Source organism: Pelecanus crispus, chromosome 15, assembly GCF_030463565.1.
Source record: "Pelecanus crispus isolate bPelCri1 chromosome 15, bPelCri1.pri, whole genome shotgun sequence".
Taxonomy (NCBI): Eukaryota; Metazoa; Chordata; class Aves; order Pelecaniformes; family Pelecanidae; genus Pelecanus; species Pelecanus crispus.
Window position 1 is genome coordinate 9443266 of NC_134657.1, and position 25383 is coordinate 9468648.

A 25383-nucleotide genomic window follows, 5' to 3' on the forward strand; every position below is an offset into this window, starting at 1 on the left:
TCAAAGCATAAGGATGCTGAACAAGCACCTATCTTCTTTTTCAAGTCCATTTAAAGATTCAGACGATGACATTTTCTTTCTATTCACCGATCTGGACATAGCTGTGTCGCCGGCCAATTTCCCTTTTCTTCCTTTTTCCCACCCCTCCTCTTTTTCTTTCCCTTTTCGCTTTCATTGAACAAACCGTAACAAAATCCAAGAACAACGGGATTGGGTAGGAATGCGTTTCACAAAAGCTGTGGCAAACCAGGCGACGGGGAGCAAGAAGAGCTTCACCCGTCCCCACGGCACAAGGGATGTCGTGGTAGTACCCGGTCCGGCGGTTCCCACTCGCGCACCCCGAGGTGCTGCTCAGCCCCCGCTGGGCTGCGGACACCCCGGGCCCGGAGCAGCAGCGGGACCGGTGCGTTACAGCTCACGCAGCCTGGGAAGGAACGCGCTGCAAGCGCCAGCGGTGTCACGGTCACCTGCGTCAGGGGCCCTCGTGTCCTGCTGGCCCAGCGATGGATCCAGAGAACGCGGTTATTTCAAGTAGCTGAAATGACAAAAGACAGACCTGGCAAGCCGAGCCGGGCTGGCTCAGAAAGGCGGGTTTGCTAGAAAGAGCCCAGAACACAGGGGAGCAGACAAGCGCTGACGGAGCCAAGCGCAGCTTACGCTGCGATTTACTGTGGACCGTGCGCTGGCTGAAGCAGGCTGCTGCCCCGCACGGTCGCCGGCTGAAGGGACTTGCCAACGGAATAAGCGAACCATCAACCTGCAAACGTATGCTGTGTCCTCGGGAAGATGCCAAGCCTCCTCTGCTGAAGCAAAGATGAGATTTGTCTTTGGCTTTAGTGGAAACAATAGGGGAAAAAAAAAAATGAGTGCAGTGCTGTTCTAGGAGAGGTAGGGGTTATTCTGACGCCAAGGCACACGGGGGGAGCGGAGCTGCTGGTCAGCATCGTTGATCACAAGCAGTTGGTGACCCCGTGCCAGAGCCACGGCCAGAACTTGCTGTGGCGAGAGGTGCAGCCGGCTTCGCCGATGCGGCACGCGCACGTACGGCCGCTCTTCAGGCGCAAAAGCACCTTCCAGAATAACACCAGAACTGGCCTCTCCTCGAAATTTCAGCAGTCACGCTTTCCTTTAAACAACCGGACTGCATGGGTCAGGGTAAAGAGCGCTTTCAAGGGTTTCACTTGGTAAAGAAAAAGCCCGAGACGTTTCAGACCGATCAGAGTCTGCAAGCTCCCAGCCGCTCTCACGACGCGTTTGTAACTCCTCACGGTACATTCACACCACGTGGGAAAACAAGACAGCAGCATCTCCTGCGTTAACATTACCTGGGCTCATGAGTGCCGATGGGCTGAACAAATGAATAAATAAAAACCCGGAAAAGCCATTTTTCCTTCTCTAAAGCTGCGAAGCTGTCAGTTCTGCATGTCCTGACTGCCTCAGAGAAAAAGCTGGAGAATTAAATACATCTCAGCAGGTACAGCCTGCGAACCGACTGTCAGCTGCTCAAGCGCGTTCGGCAAGGCCCCTGCGAGACACCGGTGGCACCGGCGGGTGCGGAGAGCGGTGTGCGGTCCTGGGCACGGGCCGGTGGAGAAGTCCCCAACCAGAAGGCTCCGGACCCTGCTGCAGGCCAGCGATGAAATGGCACCTTTGCAGTTACCGACTGACCACACAAAGCCTGCGATTAAATTACAAACCTACGTACGATACGGAACCACCTGGAAACAATTAGCACGGCGCTCACTGGACTAAGGTTTCCACACGCGCTCCGGCTATAATTTTTCCCTCCTATCTGCAAGCTGGGAGCCCCCCAGCTTCTCTTCCCGTTCCAGCTCAAGCTGTAAGTAATTAGTAACAGAAAAAGCAGGTCTGCAATTATATATTGCATTTTGTGTCATTAAAACCGGGGAGGAGAGGCACCCCATGCCGGCTTCAAAAATGGCTCCAAAATACTTGGCACCAAATACTCCGTGCCTACTCCAAAACACCAGTTGTGCACTCAGGAGAAAAGAATCACAGATGGAAACAGTGCAAGGAAGCGTTTGCATTTTTGGGGCACATCAGCAGGGCGTTTCATGCACGCCGGAAGATAAATTGGCAATGTTACCAATGTGTTTTCAAAGATAACGTGAAACTTGAAGACGTACATGGAAAATCAGAGATGGGAAAGAGCGGGTACCACTTGCACAAAAGAAACCCAAAGCGTGCGGGTGTCCGCTTGCCATGCCAGAAAAAATCCTTCCCTCCTGATTACAGGTCTGCACAAATGGGAGTCGCGTTTGGCAGCACGAGCATCCCCTATAACCAAGGGAGATTACCGGGGCAGCAAAGGCCGGTCCTTTGTCTTTCCCCACCCGCACCTCCAGCCTCCTCTCCGCTAAGTAACAACGGTGACATAGTTAGTGCAGTGCAGACTCACGGCCCCAAAACTCCTAAATGCTGGAAGGTTTCACCAGCTGCACAAAGTTCACCGACAGCTCACGGGAAGCTGCCTGAGGCGCTCTGCCTCCTGACGACAGCGTGGAGAGAGACACAGCGGCGCTTTGTTTTGGGGCGCGGTAAAAGTCAAATCACTGGGTCAAAGCCCGGTGGTGGCCAAGCCCTGGGCACTATGTCGTCAGGTATTTACTCAGCTCTTACCGCAATGCAATCAGTTACAACTGACTCTACGTGGAAATCTAATAACTGCATTACTAAGTTTCCCACCATTCCCCTCCTACCGTTGAACCCTCCATATATCAAGTATTGGCTCTGTTTTTTCCTACAGAAACACAATTGACTTCCTAATTTCTCCTCTGTGCTAAATCGCGACACTGCCTTGCACAACGCTTTCCGCCCAGTCCGCGGTGATTAAGAAGGTTTTGTGAAGGTTTAGGTGAATATGATGTTCTACAAATTTGCACGTTTGCGATCAAAACGCACGCTTTTACTAGGGAAAGCTATGTACCTGCTTTAAGGAGGTTTGCTCTGTCACTTCTTTTACAATACACCCCGGTTTTAAGCGTGGCTGTGAGATGCGGGAGCTCCCTCGCAGCTGACACGGCTCACCAGCCTGAGCGATAACGTCAGCTCGTTCCAAGTCTCATTCTCACCGATACCTGAACTCCCCAAACTTTGCACCTCAGATGCACTAGAGCTGAAATACTTAAGCCTCAGTGTTGGCTCTTTTAAGGACTTGACAATTTTTCAAATCCCCCCCTCCAAAAAAAAGATTATTTAGTAATACAAAGGTAGCACTGAAGTCCAAATACTCGTCTACCCAAACTAATGAGACAGTGATGAAATGTTGTTTCAGAAAGCCAGTTATCTTCTCATCTAACGCTTTAGTGACTCTTGATAGCCAGGTATCCTTGGGCACCGTGGCGATCCCATATGAATCCCGTGCTGGCCTGCTGGTGCAGAATACTGGAACCTGGGAAACTCTTTCACAGGCCCCCTGCTCAGCTGAGCCGCACCGTGCGACGCCTGCGATCGCAAACGCCTCCCCGTGCGCATCCTCCTGCGTGGCGAGGCGGACGGAGCTCCCGGCAGCGAGCGTTTCGTTGCCGCTTCCCATCTCCGGGTGCACGCCGAGATTCTCCAGGGCTGCAGCCTTAAGTTTTTGCTAGCTCTAGTCTGGCAAGAAGGGCCATCTTCTGCCTTCTCCCTTTCCTTTCCGCCTCCCTCCCTTTCTGCCTCAACCCTATCAGATAGAACTGAGTGGCCAAATTGCATAAGGCAGCAGTTTGGTTTTCCCCGAATCCTTCACCTTAATCACCTAAGAACCAGACTTTAGTCGGGGTGTCAGTAACGCTCAGCCTGGCTGCCTGATGCCCTATTTGCCAGCGGCGCTCAGCCCTCGGTTCAGTAAGACCCAAAGCACAACAGTGGAAAATATTCGAAGCAACTGCAGCGACACAAATCAGGGATGAGAAGATACGGGCATTATTCTTGGCCATGCCCCGGACAATTCCCTGCTCTGTGCTTCAGGCTGGCACACACGGGGTGGGAATCCTAATAGCCTACTTCCCAGCCCGGTGGGGCTGCGGGGTCCGCGGCTCTCCCTCCCCTGCGCCTTCCAAGCTTTCTGCAAACTAGCTCCTAATTCAGTGCGACCTAAGTTTAATGCAATGAAATTTGGGAAAAGGGCGACGACGCTGTTCCAGGAATCGGGAAAGAAAGGATAAATTACAGAAAGCGTCACCTCCTTCTGTTTGAAAGGGCAGGCGATGCCTTTTGAGAGGGTTTAGCGAGGTGGGATTCTTGGGAAGTCAGAGATGAGAGACTGATTTAAAAGGAAGAGCGATGGAGAACAGCATTTCTCCCGCAACGTACGGGCTGACCGAAGCACAACGCAGCCGTCCTCTGCGTGCACAAAGATGGGCTCCCAGGGCAGCGTCCTCTAGAAGTTTAACCACTGCTAGGCTTGATCCCAGGCAAAAGGTTCAGAAGTTCAGTCAAAGCCTTTCAGCTGACAAAACAATGAGCCTCCAGGAGCCAAGAGGTGATGTACAAAGGAAAGGCAGCCTAATAGGGAAATTAAATTGTTAACCGAACACATTTCCTGCCGAGCCTTCCAACCTGCATGGCAAATAATGGAGCTGCTCCCGCGACGCCGGCTCAGCTGGCTCCTGCCTGCCCGTGCACGCTTGCCGGCGCGGCCGGGCTCCTGGGGTTGTGCGGCGAGCCGGGCTCGGCCGTGCCTGCGGAGCGAGGGTGGCAGCCAAGCACGGCCACGGCAGCGGGCCCTGCTGAGCGCTCCTTCCCTGCTCGCCGGGTGATAAGCTAAAGCTAAGCAGAGTTGGCAGGAAGAAATGCGGTTCAGTGCAGGGTAACTCACTCCGGAGCCTTTTAATAGGCCATTTGTGACTAATAAAAGTTTCTCTTTTAATGAGGCGATTAAAATTCAGCTGCTTTCTCCTCAGCCCTTGGGGATGCTCGGAGGGGGTTTCATCGTGCCCCAGACTCTGATGCTTCCTCCCACCTCCTTGCCAAATGAACGCTGATTCTCCCTCTTTACCCAGGGCCAGGCTCTGCCTCTACCTGAGCTAAAAATCAGAGCAAAGCGTGATCCTAACAAGGGCCAGATAAAAACTCAAGATAAAGAACTAGGGACGGTGACTGAAGCTTTAGGCCAGCAGCCCAAGCCGAGCTCCTCTGGTAGCTCCACGGAGGTATCCGAACAGCAAACGGCACGCGGTGCAGGGTGCCAGACAGCGTGAGCCCGAGCAGTGGAAGCTGCCTGGCCACGCAGTTGCACGATGGCAGCACTGGCTAAACTGCTTCTCGGCCAGGCTGCGCTCACCGAGGCTGCTGCATTTCCTTGAGCTAGCTTATTAAAAATTGACTCAGGTGTTTCTATCCCGCGCCACAGCAGAGCCAGGCACCCAAGAACGCAGGCACGATGTCTGCGGCTGAACTCCAGCTCCTCCATGCAGGCCAAGAGCTACAGACTCGGTGGGACTCAGCTTTTCAACATCTCGAGCTGAAAGTGGAGATCACGGGGATGACCAGACGTGCAGGCCCCTTGTCTTAATCAACAAGAGCTTTAACTGTGTTATCGAACCCATGCGGAATTTAAGTAGCATCTCAGAGGCCACTTGAAACTGAGCAGCTTAGTCTGAAAGTCAATCTATCAATAATCAGGCAGGGAAAGAACCTGATGCCGTGCTAAAAATGCAAAGGGTGCCCTGACTTCTGACCTTTTTCCTTCCCAAATGGGACTGAGCGGATGAATGCTCCAAGACAGAGGGCAACAGAAATGCAGTAAGCCCTCACGCTTCTGCTACCAGCAGAACAGACAGGACAAAAAGCAGGCACGCCGCAACGGAACTGGGCACCCTGCCTTTACAAGGCGAGATCTGACAGCTCCGGGGCACGCCACGAGCAAGCGATGGACAGCATTTGGAGCAAGGAGAGCACTGCAGCGAAGCGATGCCAGCCTCCAAGGGAATGCAAGATAAGACGTCCTTACTGGAGCGATTCCATCGCACCGTGTCCAGCAGCTCCAATTAAACTGTCAACAGCGATGGCCTTCCCCACCCTCGCGCTCCTGGAACACGATCAAGGATCTCTGAAGCCAGATAGGAAGGGCCACAAATCCCGCTAACATATTTTGGCATAGCTGCATCGCCTTCAGCGGAGCTACGCCAGTGAACGCAGGCTGCCTCGCCATTGCTACATACCAAACAGAAAATTCTCTAGCATACATAATGCCCTGGCTGTGTTTCCCTGCCTCGGCAGGTCACTAATATTTACTGACTCGTTTCCCCTGCCAGTCCTTCCTACACCCTCCTTCTGCCCTGCAAAGGGCCCGCAGGGACGAGCTCCCTGACACACAAGTTGCGCTTGAGGTGTATGAACACCCCTTTCTTCAGTCCGAGAAACTTAAGGCTACAGCACAGTCCCCGTTTTCGAATGAACGGTGTTCGACCAGATCTGAATGGATGGATGGAGGCAAAAAAAAAAATTTCTGCTGAGTTTTTGGAGTTGGTGTCATCCTGCTTTTGCAGAGAGCACCAGGGCTGGCTGTCCCTGGGAGCTGGTAAAAAAAGAAACAAAACCACACAGGCTGCCTATCACAGGAATATTATTTAAGATGCTTTGAGTACTCGGGGATCGCCAGGACAGCTCCGCAGCCAGCGCAGAGGCGGGAGCGCGCGCGCAGTTACCCAGCGCTGCGCTGCGGCACCGGGCGCGTCGCCGGCCTCGAGTTGCGCATTCGCGTCCTTCCTGCTAACGCAGCATTTACCTGATCACGGCGCCCTCGTTCGCGCTTGGAAATGCAAAGGCTAATGGACGGAAGCAAGGGAAAAGCAAGGAGCTTGTAACCTGTTCTTCAGCTGACACCCCAGCTGCAAAACATCTTCCAGCTTGGCTGCTCTTGGGAATAACGCACAGAAAACACGTAAACAAGACCTGTTTAAAAGAGAGCAACGGGAACTACTGACGTATGTCTGACAAGAAAATAAACACCGACGGCTTGCCCATCTCATTGGCAGCAAGTTTGAAATTAAAAGGGAGAGCGCGAGCCTTTCATCTGCGGAAGAGGCAGACCTCCCTCTCCTGTTTCTTCCAGACCGACCCCGCAGCGAGCGGCCCGGTGCGGACCATCACCCAGCCTCCGAGCGCTGGTCCCGATGAGGAGGAGGACGAGCTAAGAGCATGCCCTGAGCAGCTTTATTTCCTTTTCTCTGCTTCCTTCCTGGATGGAATTACTCACTTCCTCGGCAGGAAAAATCATTACAGAACGCGCCTTTCTGAGTTCATCCAAGGTTATTATCTGCTTGCCGACAGCGGGTTATTAGGCATCCACGGAGTTTCCTCCGGCACAGTGGGGCTGCTCTCCTGTGTTGCTGGCTTTTGAATAGGAAGAATAAAGACTGGTTGCTGGACATGCTTTTTTTTTAATACCTTTACTTCAAGCGTCAAAGCGCATGGAAGGTATACGCAGCCTCTTCACAGACAAAAGATGACTGGCCGTGGGAGACGTTTTCCTACATTGTAGGTCAATTACGATCAAAATTGCCTTTACAATGGAGTAGGACACGGCTACCTTTCATTCCCTTGATGGCGGGGCAGGTCAGATCCCCAACGCTTTGGTGGTTCGCCTGCCTGTCGCTTAGAACGAAAGCTGCTTTTCTATGGCGAGGGTAGGAGTGCACCTCAAAGCCTAGCTGAGAGAAGAGCGGAGCTCCATTATGCAGCTAGGCTGAGAATTAATAATATATCACATATGCGTGCGATTCTGCCTTGATGGTGACATTTATTTCTACACATATGCTCAGATGAACCTTTGTTTGATTCAAGAGAAGATCTTAATTTGCTTTCAGCATCTCAAAAGCAAAGTTTAAAGTTAAATATTTCCCCAGCTGGATATAGCCGTGGCGTTTAGGGAAAAGAGCCGGGAGCTACGCAGCAGCTGCCTCCCACGTTAAGCAGTGCAGCCTGGAAGGGGAGGCGGGAATATGGGGCCCACGAGGATAACGCTGCCTCCGTCTTCTGCAATAACAGCATAAAATCATCTTACATACTAATATTTGCACATCCCTAGCCTGACTCACGTGCAAATCTGAATATGTATTGCACCTTCCCCGCGCAGCTGGGAAGGAGAGACTTCCATGCCTGTTTTGCAGAGAATTACACTAAGGCAAACAAAAAAGAGGAGGAAAGCCAGCCACAGAATCCAAAAGTCTCAAGTTCTGGGTCTCCGCTTCAAAGCCTATGAGTGCCATCACCGCACCCATGCTGGCAGTTTGCTTTCTGCTCCGAGGCTGACGCCGCGACCTCCCTTGCTGGATCCCACCGGCCGCGAGCCCGAACGCTCGCCCTTTGGCTAAAGGAGGGAGCCGACGAAGGGGAGGGCTGCAGAGAGCTCTAACCTCTGGCAGGGGCATCTCAAGCTCAGCGAGTCTTAAAACCAACAGAACCAGCAGCTGACACACAAGCCTTTCCAAAGCAGCGGAGGGGTCGCATCCCTTTACGTCTAAGTCGATGAACGAGTCCCGCTCTCGCTCGCGGCTCGGTGTGAGGAGCGGGGAGCGGCCAGGGAGCGCGCTCCGACAAGTGGCCACATGCCACCAGCCAAAATTCCCCGCCCTCTGGGGCACAGCAGCAAAGCCTCAATTTCTCAGCCTGCGTGCAATTCATCAAAGGCCGCCTCTTCCACGAATGCCGAGTAAGACCAACCAGCTGGCAAATTAGCTGTCGCCGGCACGTTCGATCACACAGACAGCGATTACTGGGTCTTGTAATGAAATGTCCACTCAGGGTTTGGGGTTTTCCAGAACTTCCGCCAATGGCACCATGCGAAACACCAGTTTGGGCTTGATTTTAAATGTTTAGTAGCATTTGGCAACTGGATAAATGAATGTGTCCTGAAAACCCTTTCATGCCGCTATGAGAAGGTTCTCCAAAAAGGGAAAGCGACACACAGCACTTCCTGGGAAGCCAGAGAAAAATCCTGACACACAGTTATAAATAAAAATAAGAATAAAAAGCCCAGAAACAAACAGCAAACCCCCCCCAGTTCTTTTTAAAGACAATTCTATAGCGTTGACTGCAGGCACAGGACTTGAAACGAGCACCCTCAGCCAAAAAACCAACACCAACAGTGCCGAACAAAGAATCTGACGCCAGCAGCGTGGTACTTACGGTAGAGACAGCCGGCATCGCCTCCGAGCTGGGACCATCCCGGGCAACACCTGTACACGGTCTGGTATTTCACCCGGTACGCCTGTCTGTAGCCCGTGTAATACACCGTTCTGAAACACAAAACAAGATGCCACCCCGACAACGTTAATTCCTGCAGAACGAGGAAACCGGAAAGAAGAGAAGCTGGAACTCTATGGATATAAATAAAATGAAGAATCTGGTTTTCAAGTGTGCTGACATTTTTTTCCGCCTGGTCTAGCAACGCTTGCCGATGCTAAGAAAATGCTTTGTCATTTCCTTTAGTCGGGAACATGAGAGACTGGAGCGTCCAGGTCCTCGTAACATCCCTGGCTCTTTTCTCTTTTGGAAACTATTTCACAGCTCTCAGCGCTTGTTTCCCTCCTTTCTTAAACCACTTGTTAACAAAGGAAATTTAAACATCAAGAACAACGGATATTTCAGTCCAGCTTTGGTGGGCACAAGCAGGAGCCTCCAAGGGGCTGGAGAGCTAAAAAAATCATCAGAATCCTGATGGGAATGCCAAGTGAGGCTGCTACAGGCTCAGGCCGGCAGAACCGATTCCCTGATGGAAAGGGCTCTCGCCTCGGCGGATCTCCTCCCGCCGAGCCCCACGGCAACCCTCAGCTCCGCACCGACGAGCCCAGCGCTGCAGCCAGCACCAGGCCGGCCACGCCACACGCGGGACCGCGTCTCTCCCGTCTTCCAGAAAAAGCCAGAAGCCCTCTCCGGCCCTGCACGGCACCGGGACGCAACGGCGTGGCAGCCGCTCGGGAAGCGGCAGTCGAAGCGCCGCCGCTCGCCCTGGCAGGGGATGCTGCGCCCCGGCAGAAGCTGAAGGTCCCTTTACGACTCCTGCCGGTTCCCTTCCAGGGCAGGAGTTGGGGCAGTAACGCAGGGGTTGGTCTGAAGCATAAATAAATAAAAGCGACGTTTTTTCCCTTGAAATTTGATGCTGTGCGTACGTGAAAATTGAAACACAGATAAGACTTTTGAAGCCGATTTGTAAAAAGCTCCTTTGGCAGGACATGAAACTACTCCACCAAAACAAATCAGACAAACAACAACAAATATTTGGCACAGCAGATGTGTTGTACATGTCCACTGAAAATATTTATCCTAACTCTGTCTAGTTGTTTGATTTTGTCTGAATGTTTCTACAAAAAAACCCTAAATAACGGTCAACCATTCATTCCCGTGAGGGAAACCTTGGGCTGCTCTTCTCTGCCAACCAGCATGGGGAAGCACAGCGGAGAAAAATAAAAGCAGATACCAATTTTTGTCGTATGAGCTGTTAACAAATTATGAAGGAAACACTCGTGTTCCAGAAGCAGCTGAGAGAGCAATTCACAGCCACGCAGGCACCAGAACCGCTGGCGATCGGGCGCGGATCCGTCCGGATGCTCTCGGTATCGCGCGCAGGCTCCCAGCCCAGCCCGGGGCTTTAAGGCAGAGGGCAGGGTGCGATCGGAAGCGCAAGGGGACACGGCGGGCGCGGGGCGGTGCGACAAGCGTTTGAGGCATGGGCCGTCCCGCGAGGCGCCGTCCTTTCCATCCGAACCGAGCAAGAACGGCACGGCAGCAAGCAGCCTCTGCCACCTGCCCTGCGTAAGCTCAGGGACGAGGAGGGAAAGGTAGTCCAAGAAATAGCAATGTGGGACAGCTCCGGACTAAGCCCGGGCCCCTTTCTGCCCCCAGCAGCCGCCCGAACCATCTCGTCTCCACGAGCCTTGGTGGGCTCTCTCGGCCACTTCAGGTCCTTAAGTCAGCCCAAGTGGCTTCTCAAGGAGATGCAAATATTTTGAGAGCCTCAGTTGCCTGTGGGTATCTGGCTGCTGCAGACTGGAAAGAGCCGCGCAGGAGATAGTTTATCTTCAACGTTTCTGTTTTCTTTTGTGCTTTAAGGAGTCCCTGGCACAGAAAATGTTGAATGAGCCAGAACTAATGGAATCCAGGCATAAAAATCCTGCTGTGTCCTGCTGCTGGAAAATGCTTCCAGCCCCTCTGGGACAGCGCCGTCATTCCTCCAAGTGGCGTTACTGAGGGCTGAGCGAAGCTACCTTCTGTTGTTACCTAATTCGGGAAAGTTGGGGAACTGGTAGCAAAAACCATAGCTTTACCAGGAACGAGGAAAAGTGCAGCCCAGGGTAGGCTCAGCTTGTCTGCTGGGGAGCAGGCAGGGCCCGTGTCCTGCGGGCGCAGAGCAAGGTTTGCTCTGATTTTTAGGAAATGTTGCGATCCAGTGCTCTAGGGACAGATACAAGCCTTATAAAACCAAATGCTGCTGGTTTTGGAATGCACCGACTCAGCAGAGAAGCACCCCCTCGGCTGCCCCCCGTTCCCTGCCTGCCCACCTCCCCTAAACCACACTTAGGGCTTAGGCAGAACGACGGGACCGCAGCGGTGCCTGCAGCACCCCACGCGTGCCCGGGCATTGCAGGAAATTAGCTAACGGTGATGAACGCTGCACGTCCGTGACGTGGGCTTCGGCCCCTGCAGACAGCCGCTCCTCGCCCGCAGGAGCTAGGCAGCAGAGCTGAACCGTGCGCCGGGGAATGGAAGAGCAGATGCTGGATTTTCCTACTCGCGCCCATGAACTCAAAGGCGCCGAGGCCAATTTCAGTCCAGCCCCGTGTGTGTCAGATCCTGAAGCTGTTAACGTGCTTCCGGAGCCAGGTCCAACCGGAGCAGCTCCAGCGGGTGAGACAGGGGCTGCGTAGCATCCCTGTCAGTGCCGAAACCGCGCGCTCCACTGCCCTCAGTTGCTTCGCACAAGGGAGCTTGGCAGGAGATCTTCCATCCACTGCAAAGAGCTGGCTGCGATGGGAACTCCTGAAAGAAGCTGAGAGTGAGATACGGGATATGGGACAAAGTCTTGCCCGAGGAGAGTCTAGCCGATTGTCCTTTTACTGTACTCGCTTTTAAAATTCCCTGGGGGAATCCCTCACAGCACCTCTAGGCTTCACCTCTGTATTTTCACCAGGAGCAGAGTTTTAGCACAAGGCTGTTCTGATGCTTACAACAAAGCCCGACAGAAAGTTTTTTCATGTCAGTTCCTTGATCTACAGTGTCAAAAATGTACATCGAAGAACTAAAGGGACAGCTGGGTCTGAAGGGTTCACAGCCTTTGAAGTAGAGGCAGACAGGGCACCTATCATTTCAGAGTCCTCTCTTAAACGCGGCCAAAAGACGGACTCTCTTTGCTCCTTTATTACCACTACACAGATATCATCACTGAGATAATTACTGGCAATTACAGGGTTAGGAGGAATTCCTGAAGTCAAGACTTAAAAGCTGTCTCTAGTCCAAGATCCTTCTTTGAAACTACTACTATCGTTACTATTTTGTAGAGGCTTGTAACTGCCCAACGAGGCTGGAAAAGAAGGCGAAGTCCAGCAGACTGAACACGTTGTAGTTTGGCTGCTGCGTAGGTGAGAAACGTGCATTATTTGCACCGTTGCACGTGTTCGTAGGCCTCCCTCTGAGGGCCCTCCCTGCCTGCTCTCCAGGCTCCTTTTTGTCTTGAGACCGTGCTCAATAAATGTCACTTGGACCCAGCTACTGCCTTCAGCCCTGTGAGACTACGGAGGCATTGAGCTGCCTCTGCTTTGGAGACATCTAAAGATAGGGGAATAATGCACGTGGTGCAATCAAGTCGTTTCATTAACACGGCATGATCATAGGGAACAGATGTAACACATCGTCAGAAGACTGGAAACAGCTAACCACAACGACAAAGCTTCTTCAGAACAAGAGCCGTCTATCTTCTCTTCAGGAATTCCTCAACAGCTTAAAAACCCTTAGCGTCACAAAGATGCCAGGTAGGGTCAGGAACCCCTCCGGCTACATGCACGTAGGGTTTACAAATCTTTCACAGTCTCCCAGTGTTAGCCAAGAAAAATATCTAATAAAATAGTATTCCCTTTTATGGCCGATTTGTGGGTTGAGAGCCACACCTCTGCACGTAGCTCCCCGTTCGCATCGACGCCTAAACGAACCGCCCCGGTACCCCAGTGCCGGCCCCGCTGAAGGCCAGGTACCGAGCGCTGGGTACTTTCTCCTCTCTCCCTGGAGAGCTGCCGGGGACCGAGGAGAGCCGCAGCCGTGTTGTCCGGTCACTGACGCTGCTCGAAGGGCACCAAGCGGTTATGGAGGCCCCTTCCCGTGCCAGCCCGCGGGACGGGCACAGGCGGGGCCGTTCCCAGCCCTCGCCTCCTGCGCCCCGACCCTGCCAGCGGTGCGGCCGCTGCCGGCGCGATGGGCTCTCCCATTTGCAGGCGCAAAGCGAGCAGCGAGCTCGCTTCCCCACTGCTGCTGGCGAGAAGGAATCGATTTTCATCCCGCGAGGAGCAACCCAAGCTCGAAGGAAGAGCACGTACCTCCGCTCGTAGCCCATGCACCACCGCCGTCCTCCGCAGTCCTGCTTCCACGCTTTGACGGTGCGGGTAAAAGCCTGGGCGCACGGCTGCCGGTGCCCCACGATCGCCAGCTCCGGCTCCGCGCAGACGTTTGGCCTGGCACAGAGAAACAGGGGTGTACGGGGGGCGGCACGCTGCCGCGGGAGGAGCGCAGCGCTTCCACCGCTTCAGCAGGCGCCAGCTAGGGGCAACTTCATTTCCTTACTGAAAGAGCAGCAAGATCTTATGCAATGTACAATATCTGCCGCCTCATTTTATTAAATCGCTGCAGGGAAAAGAAATCTGCCGGCTCGGCCAGCCACAAGCAGCTGCCAGTGCAGCCTACCCACCTCCCCCAAAAACTCTTGGATGCAATGCTGTTGTGAACAGGTAAGAGCGTGGCACCGGCACCAGCAAAACACAGCACAACAACATCACCTGCGTTGCTCAGAAGCACGTCATTAGGCCTCCGCGAACGGAGCCCGCTCTGCCCTGAACCCCCTCCTCGAACCTCCGGACCTGCAGCCCCCGGGGCGGCTCGGGCGTGGAAACAAATCTAAAGCGATACGCTTTGGCAAGACTGCAACACAGCAAACTTCAGCGAGCTTGGGAAGCTGCTGCCACTTCGCACCTCTAGGTCCTGGGACACGCTACGGCCCACTTGAAAAATGCAGCAGTTACTTTTCCACTGATACGTTAAGGCTAATTTTTAGCCTTAAAACAGAGAGGCTGGATCAGAAAAGAGGCAGCAGCCCACACGACACGGTAGCACCGTAGTTTCTGTGTTTGTCCATTCTGCCCGCTCTCAGTTAATGAAGAATACACACGCTTTCTTTGCACCTAGGGGATTATTTTCCTGACTACCGTCATTGCAAACACCAATGATATCTGCATCTTCTGAGAGCGTTGGGGAAAAAAAATTATTCTGCCGCTAGCCATGATACATCATTTTATTAATACTGCTTGAAATGAGAATTCAGTTTGCTGTCTTAGATGCTTTCTCACTCGTTCAGAGCCAAGGGCTGCACGACTAACTCCAGTAAATAAAGTGAATATGTATAATTCAGTGAGTAAGAAAATAAAGCAAATACCATTTGCGCTTTATTTTTTTTCTAATCCTAACTCTCGTTCACCAAATACTAGCCAGTAGCTTTAACTAAGAACGAAGAGGGAAGCATTTGCCCCTGACCTAGTGAGTTGCGAGCCACTCGTTATTGGGGACCGCTTCTGCTGCTTCCAGTCCTTCGAAAGGGACCGAGAGTTTTCACAAAAACACTTTCTATAAAAGAAGTTAAAGGAAATAATTTGGACTCGGTGAAGCAGAGAGATTGCAGCCGGCACCTGACTGCTCCACGCCGTTCAGTGGCACCGCTGCGCGAGCAAGCCTGGCAATGCCTTCGGGGTTCATGGCACGTTGCCTTCCCCCTCTAGCTTCGCTCTCGCACCTCCTCTCATCCCCCGACGTGGCCAGAGCCGAGCTGCCTGGCTCGCAAAGCTCCGCACACTTCGCTTCACCCGCGCAGCAGCCCCCGGCGCTAACGGCGACTGCCAGAGAAGCCGTTCCATCCCGTGAGCATCTCCATGCGCGGCGAGCTGCGAGCTGATGCAGGGTGGTATTTCCCTACGCCCGGACCTCCTCTGCTCTTAGCCTGCAGGCGCCTCACCTCCGAGCTGTCTGCACCGCCAAAAAAAGAACCGAAATGAACCACGAGGACAAGGCTGGCAGCAGCAGCACCGTTTTGGCGTGATTTATTGCAGCGAAGAAAGGTTCTTGTGTGCCCCAAGCAGCGGCTGTGTGCGTAACGGGCACCGTCAGCAGTGCCCTATGGGAAGCGACGGCGCTTCCCGGGCACTGGCGTTTTCTTTTCGCTGACACTTTGGCACACATCTCATCTCCGGTGTCTCATCCAAGAAGCCCTAAAAGTACTTGTCAAGGCAGAAGCACAAAAGCTCTGATGTGGGGAGAAAAGGCATCTTCTGGCGAAAGCTTTATCTGCTGAAAAGGACCCCTTTTCCATCAAAAAGTTAAAAACATCAGGGAGAGAAGCTTAGAGTTAGCACACCACACAACGCTGGGTTCATTCACAAAAAGAATTAGAGCGATCCCCCTGCCCAGAGAGATCATCTTCTGGCAGGAGACCAAGTTTGCAAGGAAGTTTTCCAAAGAAGCCAAATGACTAACAGCAAACTGTAGCTGTAAAATTTAATTAAAAAGAACGGACTACGTGCTGCTAGAGCAACAGCAAAAGGGGGAAAGAACCATGCAATAAGAAAGAGATAGGCGAAGCGCAATAAAACCGGCAGGTCTTGCTCACACATCGGTCGCGTCCCACGCCCGCACAACAGCGACGTTTCGATTAAAGCCAGCGAGCGAGCCCCGCAGGCAGACTAGCCAGATTCTCAGATTTCTGTTCACTTGTGGGACTAGATAGAGAAATGCAGAGCAGCCCTCCCTCCCCCTCACTCCCTCTGCTCCCCCTTCACCTTTGATTGTAAAACACAGCGTTTACCTTCCGCTTTACAGCTCCCTGCCCCATGAAAATGCGCCGGTGCTCTTTGCTCACTACTTACATATGGGGCTGGAGTTTGTTCCCAGAAGCAAGAGAAGACATTCGCAGCGCAAGGACGAGCGACAGTGCCACCGCGTGCAACTCCATCCCAACAGCTCCTCTGTCCCCCCGAAGCGCTTCGGTGGGTGCCTAGAAAATCTCAGTGCTCGCAGCCTTCTCGAGCACGGCTGGCGCGTTCCTGCTCCTCGCGGAGAACGCTCCCGGCTCCCTCCTGTTCCCAACCTGCCGGTGTCCCTCCTTCTCGCAGAGGACAACGCTACTGGAGCACACAGGAATTCTTGCACGGGGAGAGCAGATTTGGTGCTCCTGGATGCTTCCTCCCGTACGGGTTCACTTCAGCACGTTTCTTCAGTCCATGGGAAATGCTTATAGCGCAGATTGTCACTGGGCTTTTCCCCGAACCAAACCTGGCTTCTTACGCTCATTTGCTCATCATGAAATGTAGCGAAGTGACTTCTCCTTCTGGCAGTCGCTTCTTGACAAAGCCCAAAGACCTGGCAGCTCACAAGACCTGGGTTCCGGCCAGCAACGGAGCCCCATGTGGGTTTAGCCGATGCAGAGTCGCAATCTGCTTCGCAAGGCAATATAACACTCAGCGCCGGGCAAGGGACGGGAAAAAGGGGGGGGGTGCTCCCCTGCGCCCCGAGAAGCCCACCTCCCGGAGGACTCTTCCCAAAGCAGGCGGGGTGCTGGCTCACCCCACCCGCACGGCTGAAGCCATCCTCCCGCTGCAGCTCCCCACCTCCCTCCCGAGACAGGACCCAGCGCTCCCACACGCGTGCCAGGAGCCGCTTCCCTGCCTTGCACGGGAGGAACAAAACTTCCCTCCTGCCTTCCCCAGGTCCAGCTCCTTTCCCTCACATGCTCTCTTGTTTCTTTTCTTGCTGACAGTCAGAAATCCCTCCCACCAGCCCTGCCCAGCCCCGACGAGAGGAGGGGGCAAACCCAGCAGAACGGTAGCAGAAACGGTTCGGGTTTGTTTCTCCAAAGACAGCTCTTTTCGCGCGACCCAAGGCCAACTCTGTGTGCTGCCCAAAATCCCTTTCCCAGCAGCTCCAAAGATAGCCCGCAGAGATTTAATCTTCCCTCTGCGCTCTAACAGATAACAAAACTGATCACTTCCCAAGGAAATTCCGCTGCGCGTGTAAAACAGGCAGGGACGCATCCGACCTGCGCTCGGCTGCTAGAGCGCAGCTGAACGACCGGGGTGGCAGGGGAAGGCGCTGGGCAAAGAGGAGTCAGGGAACGAGATTAAATTTGCATCTACCTTTTCCCACCGAACTCCCCCCTACCTGGGGACACATTGATAAGGATTTTGCTGACGTTGGGTGCCAGTCCGCCGGCCCTTGTGAAACGAGCAAATGGAGAGAGAAGCGCCCACGCCTAACTCTCGGGCGGTTCACCGCTACGTTTCCAAAAACCTGCGGCCAGCGGTTATTGCCAGCCTCGGCAGCCACGGCGAGGGCTTACGGAGGGCTGAGCCGTCTCCTGCCTTCCTTCCAGGAAGGATGAGCAAGTGGGCGACGCAGTAGGATGGTTTTTACACCTCAACCCCTCCAAAGTCACAGCATTCGCATAAATCCTTTAGGCCAGCGAGAAGAGCGGGTAAGCGGGGCTCAAGTTTCCCCTTAGAAATATCTGCCAAGCCTAACAGAAGCGAAGACAACATCTTTCCTTGTTCCTGGGGAGGAAAGGCAGCTGCATAAGGATGTTTTATAATGACAGAGAGCGCTCCGGCATACGATAAACTCAGGCCTCCGTTTTCCTGTCAGGACTTTAAAAGTTAGGACTTTTCTCACAGCAGGAAACCAGCGAGTCTTTCAGCGCTGCGTACCGCTACGCAAAAGCTTTACCTACACCCACCCGGTCCTCAGCTTGGGTCCGGCTTTGGCAAACACAGCGCAGGGTTCGCGGTACCTGGTCCGGGTGAAACCTCGGGGCGCGGCGAGGCACCGGTCCCTGCCAGGGCTGCCCAAAGGCCGACAGGCAGGGCGGTGGGACGGGTGAAGGGCAGCCTGTCCTCCAGCCCAGCCGGCCCGCAGCAGGCAGAGCCTGGAGTGTGGCTCCCTCTCCAGGTCTCAGCTCTGGGACAGGGACAGGGATTCATCCCGGCCCAGCCACCGCTCCCACGCTGCGTCTCAGGTGACGATCCTGGCTACCGGGCGGCCAGGAGACAACTTGCTAAGAGGATCCAGGCAGGTCCGGCTGCAGGAGGCAGCGATGCCGGCGCGGTCGCCTTCTCGGCCGTGGCCATCCCCAGCAAGCTGCCTGGAGAGGGAAGAGGGAGCCCCAATGGAAAAAGCCGCGCTCTGAATCCGGTGCACGACGTTACCGAGCGTAAAGCCAGTGCTGCAATTCTCTTGTAAGTCGCTTTAAAGAAAGCGGTGAGGCTTCCCGTCTAAACGGGCTCAGGGCGAGCAGGGGCGGCAGGGAGCACAGCGGAGAGTTTGTGAAACGCGTGGGAAAGATGGATATCTGAAACCCAATGCTGCCCGCGAAATCGATTTAATACGTTTGCAATTTTGTACCCTTTCCCAGCACGACTGCTGCTGAAGATGCCATCCTCTGGCTCAGGGTAAAACAGCCCTGGAAAGTGGTCAAAGGTACGATACGGTCAAAGATACGCTGTGGTCCCATAAGTAGTGATGATGGTGTCTGCAATAGCACCAGAGATGACAGAAATAGAAATATTCATTTGCCATTCGTTCCCTAGCACTATTTAATCATCACTATCAAGTACACTGAACATGGCATGGGCTTTAGGGCTTAAACTTGCAGTTCTGCCTCACTCTGTCACCTTCCTGTCCTTCATCTGCTGCATCGCACCTGCAACTTCTGCCCAGCCTGCGCGGAGCCCCACAAATCTCACCGCTTGGCGGGTGCATCACACCGTGCGCCCAGACGGCCTGAGTGGCGCAGCACCTTCCTTTTTGGCTAGGGCCAGGGCTTGCCGCGCACGCACCTCGTGTGCCCGCAAAACTGGACCACGCGTGCCCAGGCAGCACCAGCAGCACGAACAGCACCGGCAGAGGCACCAGCAGTGGCAGCAGCAGTGGTGGCACCGGCAGAGGCACCAGCAGCACCAGCACCAGCACTGGCATCAGCACTGTTGGCACCAGGAGAGGCACCAGCACCACCAGTACCACAGGCACCGGTACCGGCGCCAGCAGCACCAGCACCGGTACTGGCATCAGCAGTATCGGCACCGGGAGAGGCACCAGCACCGGCAGCACCAGTACTGGTGCCAGCAGCGCTGGCAGCACCAGCGCCGGTACTGGTATCAGCAGTGTCAGCACCGGGAGAGGCACCGGTGGCACCAGCACCACAGACAGCGGTACCGGTGCCAGCAGCACCAGCACCGGTACTGGCATCAGCAGTGTTGGCACCGGGAGAGGTACCAGCACCGGCAGCACCACTACTGGCACCAGCAGCGCTGGCAGCACCAGCGCCAGTACTGGTATCAGCAGCGTTGGCACCGGGAGAGGCACTGGTGGCACCAGCACCACAGGCACTGGTACTGGCGCCAGTAGCACCAGCACCGGTACTGGTGTCAGCAGTGTTGGCACCGGGAGAGGCACCGGTACCGGCAGCACCAGCACCGGTAGTGGCACTGGTACCGGCAACACCAACAGCACAGGCACCAGCACCGGCAGCACCACCACCACAGGCACTAGCACCGGGAGCAGCAGCACCACAGGCACCAGTACCGGCAAAACCAACAGCACAGGCACCGGCGGCACCAGCACCGGTGGCACCAGCACCACAGGCACTGGCACCGGCAGCACCAGCACCGGTAGTGGCACTGGTACCGGCAACACCAACACCACAGGCACTGGCACCGGCAGCACCAGCACCACCGGCACCGGTACCGGCAGCACCAGCACCAGCACTACAAGCACCGGCCCCGGCAGCACCAGCACCACAGGCCCCGGCCCGGGCCCCGGCAGCCCCGGCGCCGCCCCGCGGTGCCGCCCCCGGCGCGGAGCGGGGCAGGGGCGGGCCCGGAGGCCGTGGCCAGCGCCATTCCCCCCCGGCCCGGCCGCCATGCTGCAGCTGCGGGACGCGGAGGAGGGCGGCCCCGGCAGCCCCGGCAGCCCCGCGGCCCTGCTGCTGGCGGGGGAGGCCGGGCCGCCCCCCGGGCCCGCCCCGGAGGCCCGGCAGACGCTGCGGCCGCTCAGCGTGCGCACCGCCGGCCGCGCCGGCCGCCTGCGGGAGTACTTCGTGTTCCGGGTACGGCCGCGGGCGGGGCGGTGGCCGCGGCCCCCGGTACGCGCGGCCCCCGGTAACCGGCTCCTCTCCCCCCCCCCCCGCAGCCGGGCACCGTGGAGCGGGCGGTGGGCGAGATCCGGGCGGCCGTGGCGCCCGGCGAGGACGGGGAGGTGCGGAGCGTCTGGCTGCTCACCGAGTAAGTAGCGGGCCGCGGGCGGGGGCCGCTCCGGGACAGCCGCGCCGACCCCCGCGACAGGCAGCGCAGGCCCCGGGGCGGCCCGGGGCGAGGGCACCGGTTGCCCGCGGTGCGGCCCCGCCGAGGAGCGCGATGGCAGCTCGCAAGCGGGCTCGCCGCGGAAGGCGTAGGGTGCAGGGCTCGCGTGCTACACCCGCTAACGCAGCCTTGCCGAACCCGCTTCGCCAAACGCCACGCCGAGGCTCCAAAATTCAGCCCTAAAATTCACCAAACGGAAGGGAAGCGACACCTGGCAGCGCACCCGGACTAGGGGACCGAGGCGAAGCGCAGCGCGCCGACCTCTCCGGAACGACGCTCGGCCGGGTCCGCCAGCCCCGAGCGCTCCTGGGGGCAAGCGGGCGGCAGGGGCGGTTCTGGTCCTTCCACCGTGGCACGAGTCGAAGTGGCGGGGAGAAGCGGAAAGAAAAGGTTCGCGGTGGGTGGAGGCACGCCGGGCGACCGCCCGGTCCCGCCGTGTGCACTTAACCTCTGCGCTGTGGGCTCAGCAGCTTTACATCAGTGCTCGTGTCAAAACAACAGGTTTTAATTTCCAGAAAGACAATTAAATGGGTAACACTAAGAATAAGCTGAGGTAGATTTCCCAGGTGCTAGTTTAAAAGCTGAGCTCGTTGCCCCTAGGGTAAAAATACGCCCTACTCTTAGGTTGCCCTAAGGACGAGATAGCAGTATAGCTGTGATGGTTCAACAACGCAGTCTGGCAAAACGCTTGGGGAAAGGCAGGATCTTTTCTTCACAGAATTTGAAGAAACCCACCAACTTCTGAACATACAGGCTGTTCTCACAGAGGGGAACGCTCAGCCAGGCCCCACAGTGAAAGAAAACGATTTCTTTCCCCTGAACACGCACAAATGCGGTTAATAATTTAGCAACACGCTAAACAACAATAATTTAGCAAACACCACGCTAACAGCGCGGTATTAAACGCTTGCTGGAAGGGCTGTGGGAGGCTCACCTGCCCCAGTAAGTAGCATTTGTTCTCACATAACAGGAGATAGCACTAGAGCGTGCTCTCAAGATCTTCAGGCTCATTCTGATTTTCTTAATATCTTCCTATGTTGCAGCATGACTGCGTCGTGACATTCAACCTCCGACCAGACTTGCCGACTCAAAGCAAAAGCCCTAGCGGGAAATACGGCATTACTGAGGCTTCAGCTTCGTTCCCCGTAGCGACTCTTCTGTCTGTCGAGCTGTTAAGTGTTGCCAGCCGTTAATCAAAACCGCTAAAGCTCAGTCGTGTTCTCTTACCAGAATCGATCACTGGAACAACGAGAAGGAGCGTCTCGTTCTCATCACGGATTGGTCCCTCCTCGTCTGCAAGTACAACTTCATCAGCCTGCAGTGCCAGCACGTGACGAGGATAGCCCTCGGCGCAGTTGACACCATCTCTGTAGGCGAGTTTGAGTTCCCACCTAAATCTCTGAACAAGTAAGTTGAGGCAGGAATACCGTAACGTCACTGTAATTCTCGCATTGATTTTGTAAATAGTTTGAGCTGTCGCTTCGTCAGCGGTTACGTTAAAAGCGAGTTGCTCGAGGACTTTCAAGGTAAGACGAATAGCTCTGGGGGCAGAAGTTGGTCGCCACTGCGTAAGGCAGTAAGTAGTAGCAGTAGTGCCTTAGCGTTACTAGAAAGCCGCATGTAAATATCAGGCCATGTGCAAACGCAGGCTATCATGGGCAGTACGGTCGAGGCGTTGTGTCCTAGGTGCCTAATGAGCTTAAATTAACCTTTTCGCACTCAGCTTACAAGGACGCACCTTTGCGTTTTTCAGGGTCTGAATTCTTCTATTACTGTTCTAGAGGAAAAACTTACTGTCAAACTTCTATTTCAGCTTCCAGTTTTAAGTAGGTCGCTCTCAGACAAAGCATTTCGAATTAAACTTGCCTCAAAGACCCGAAAGTCTTACCGTATTAATTCTGCTGTCTTCAATATCAGGCGAGAAGGTGTCGGTGTTCGAATTCAGTGGGACAAGCAAAGCCGCGCCTCCTTCATAAACAGATGGAACCCGTGGTCCACAAACATCCCATACGTCACCTTCACCGAACATCCCATGGCAGATGCTGACGAGAAGATCGCATCCCTTTGCCTGGTAAGGGCATCGCCGCTCCTATTCTAGGCAGCTCGTTGATCCCACGGGCTGGATACGACTTAGGTTATTTTGAAAAGATACAGCAGTTAAATCAAATAGAAGCAGTTAAATCAAAGAGACAGAACTTAAAGCTGTAAGCTGCGTTTCCCCCTTCTCCAAATTCTGACTTGCAGGGCAACCCAGTTGTCGGTTTGTGCCGGCTGCCCATAAATAGTTTCTACGAGAAGGAAGCTGAAACTTCCAAAAGTGCAGAGTCTGTAAAACGCGGAAGGAAATGGGACGCGGTGCCATTCCTGCTCTTGCTCACCCGCCAGGCCGATGCCTGACTCTCTGTCTAGGACCGCCAGCTAATGAAACAAATAGGTTAATTGCTGACTGTAAGCATTCACTTAGGCGGGTCTCGGTTTTTCTTGCAATAGTTGCTTTCTGCAGAAGTCCTTAACAACCGAACACTGGTAATTTAAGTTCCACACGTCAGTGATAAGGACGGGAGAACTAGAGTCAGAAAAAAACAGTATTAGTCACTGGTAAGTCTTTACACATCTAGCCCACACGTTGAAGTTAGGTGCAAATAGTACCCTGGTACGCAATCGACTGCTTCCTTAAGGTTAAGTGCCAGAACGCAAAGTTCTACTACAGCTTTAGTGTTAATCCTTTACAACCCAACATCAGCAGCCATTTGCCTAACCAGTCTTAGCAAAACATCAAGGTGATTTTTTTTTTTCCTTGCAGTTGGAAAACTTTAAAACTCAGCTAATTCAAGCTGTGAAGAAGGCCCATAAGGAGCGTCCCTTGCCAGGAAGGGCTAACGGCGTGCTCGTGCTGGAGCGTCCCCTCCTGATCGAGACCTACCTGGGACTGATGTCCTTCATCAACAACGAGGCCAAACTTGGCTACTCCATGACAAGAGGCAAAATTGGATTTTAAAAGTCATTGCGTTTAATCTTTTCAAAGGGAAAGTGATTTGACCTTGGTCTCCTGGGCAGAGCACGCTGCGTGGCAGAATACTCAATAATCAAGTTAGGGGAACAAAAGGGGGTGGTTGTAGATCCAACAGTTCGCAGGAGGCCCCGCTTGTTACGGAGAAGGCACGGGTCAGGTTAACCTGAAGCAGGCACAGGGTAGCATCATTCTTGTCTCTAATTCACAGTTCTTACTGGTTCTACAGGGCCAGCGAGCAGCGGTATTTTCCATTTCTAACTACATGTTCTTCCCCGTTAATTAAGTGCAATTGGCATCTGCTGCAAACACCGCACAAATATCCAAGATATAGCAGAACATTCATGCCGTGTTACAGTTTATCCCTATATATGGTGTCAAATCATGTCGTGTGCCTGGGATCGATTCGTATTGTTTAAAGAGGTATTAGCGTTCACAATTACAGTAATCTTAGCATTTTGATTAACGCCTGTTAAGCATGTTGAAAGCCGTGTATGTCGCTCTTTAGCAAAACGGAGTCAGCACGTTGTTAAAGCCGTACTGGTAGGGCTGCTCAGAAGCAGTGGCCATGAGCTATTACTATGTAAACTGAAGCATATGGCTAAATACGCGTTCATTAGCTTTCCGTGGAAACACCTCCCTCTAAAAACCGAGTCGAACTTCTGAGTTTATGTATGTTTTCTTGCTGCAGCCACAGAATAAAGACTCTTCTGAGAGAATATTGCCAAAAGCCTCACAAACACATTTGCCTTCAAAGCTATTATTTATAAACTGAAAAGGAATTCTGTTTCGATTAGATTTATATCCTTAGCAATTTTTCTTAAGTCTGCTCTAGCTGGGGACAGCAGCAGCGCAGGACTTTTTACTGGAGACTGGTAAGCCGTTAAGCATTGTACGCCAATCCTAATTTACACATTCTTGCACATAACCTCACATAAGTGTCCAGTAATGAAATTCAGAAGCAGCATAAGGGACACTACAACTGAAATTGCTCATGAGGTTACTCTAACAAGCTTTTCCATTGTGTACACCCTTCTGTACGTGCCATTTAATCAGAGCATTTAGCTGCGCAACTGCAGTGCTGAATAAACGCCGTGCTGCAGTGGAACTTAAAGTAGATGTGTGTTCATGAAACTTACGTAAAGCTGAAGTCACAATGGGGTGCAACAAGTTGCACGCCCTTCTCAATGCGTTTTCTAAGATACCTCTTTAATTTTCATTAATCTCGCAGCGGAATTAAATTTCAACTCAGTTTGTTCTTTGTTCTTCATTTTGTGGAGACCAAGGCTGTGAAATTAAGTTGCAAAAAAGCCCCATCCAGTAAGTTCCCAAACGATGGGCTCCCTCCCTTCGAAGAACACAGTGGCTGGCTGCTCAGGGTAAAGACAAAGGACAGTCCAGCTGCTCCTTCCCTGCTGAACCATCCGCTCCAGTTTGGCACTAGATAGCTGGGTCAGAAGCTCCCATTTCGGTTGCCTGTAATAACATCATTCTAAAGTATCAGTTGTGACCCTTCTTGTAAAGATTCAGTATGACAAATCTATGGTATTACTGTCACCTGTTAACATCTTAGTCTGGAAAAGCAAAATTATTACAGACGACTTAATGTGCTTTCTGAACAAAGAACTTGTTTTGCTTTAACAGTAATTGATTTGCTAGAAAGCACCTTACTGATTTTCTACTTCCGCTACAAATACTTAATTCTAATACACCAGAACAATCTGTTGCCTTACAAGACTAGATACAAGCTGTACACTGCTGTGTGCAAGCAAC

The 25383-nt window shown here is 53.7% G+C and overlaps 2 protein-coding genes across 2 annotated transcripts in view; one reads left to right on the plus strand and one right to left on the minus strand.

Moving 5' to 3' along the window:
• MEGF6 (multiple EGF like domains 6) overlaps positions 1-16204 on the minus strand; it is a 104312-nt gene extending 88108 nt beyond the window's left edge. The window contains exons 1-3 of the mRNA XM_075721539.1: positions 16119-16204; positions 13554-13664; positions 9133-9242 (exon numbers count right to left, since the gene is read on the minus strand). Of these exons, the coding sequence (XP_075577654.1) occupies positions 9133-9242; positions 13554-13664; positions 16119-16204 (307 nt within the window). The remainder of the gene's footprint in view (positions 1-9132; positions 9243-13553; positions 13665-16118) is intronic.
• A 3957-nt stretch (positions 16205-20161) lies between these two features.
• Positions 20162-23598, plus strand: TPRG1L (tumor protein p63 regulated 1 like). Its single transcript, XM_075721600.1, has 5 exons — positions 20162-20347; positions 20431-20522; positions 21831-22007; positions 22518-22671; positions 23404-23598. Exons 1-5 carry the CDS (start codon positions 20162-20164, stop codon positions 23596-23598), a joined length of 804 nt encoding a protein of 267 aa, XP_075577715.1.
• The last annotated feature ends 1785 nt before the right edge of the window (positions 23599-25383 follow it).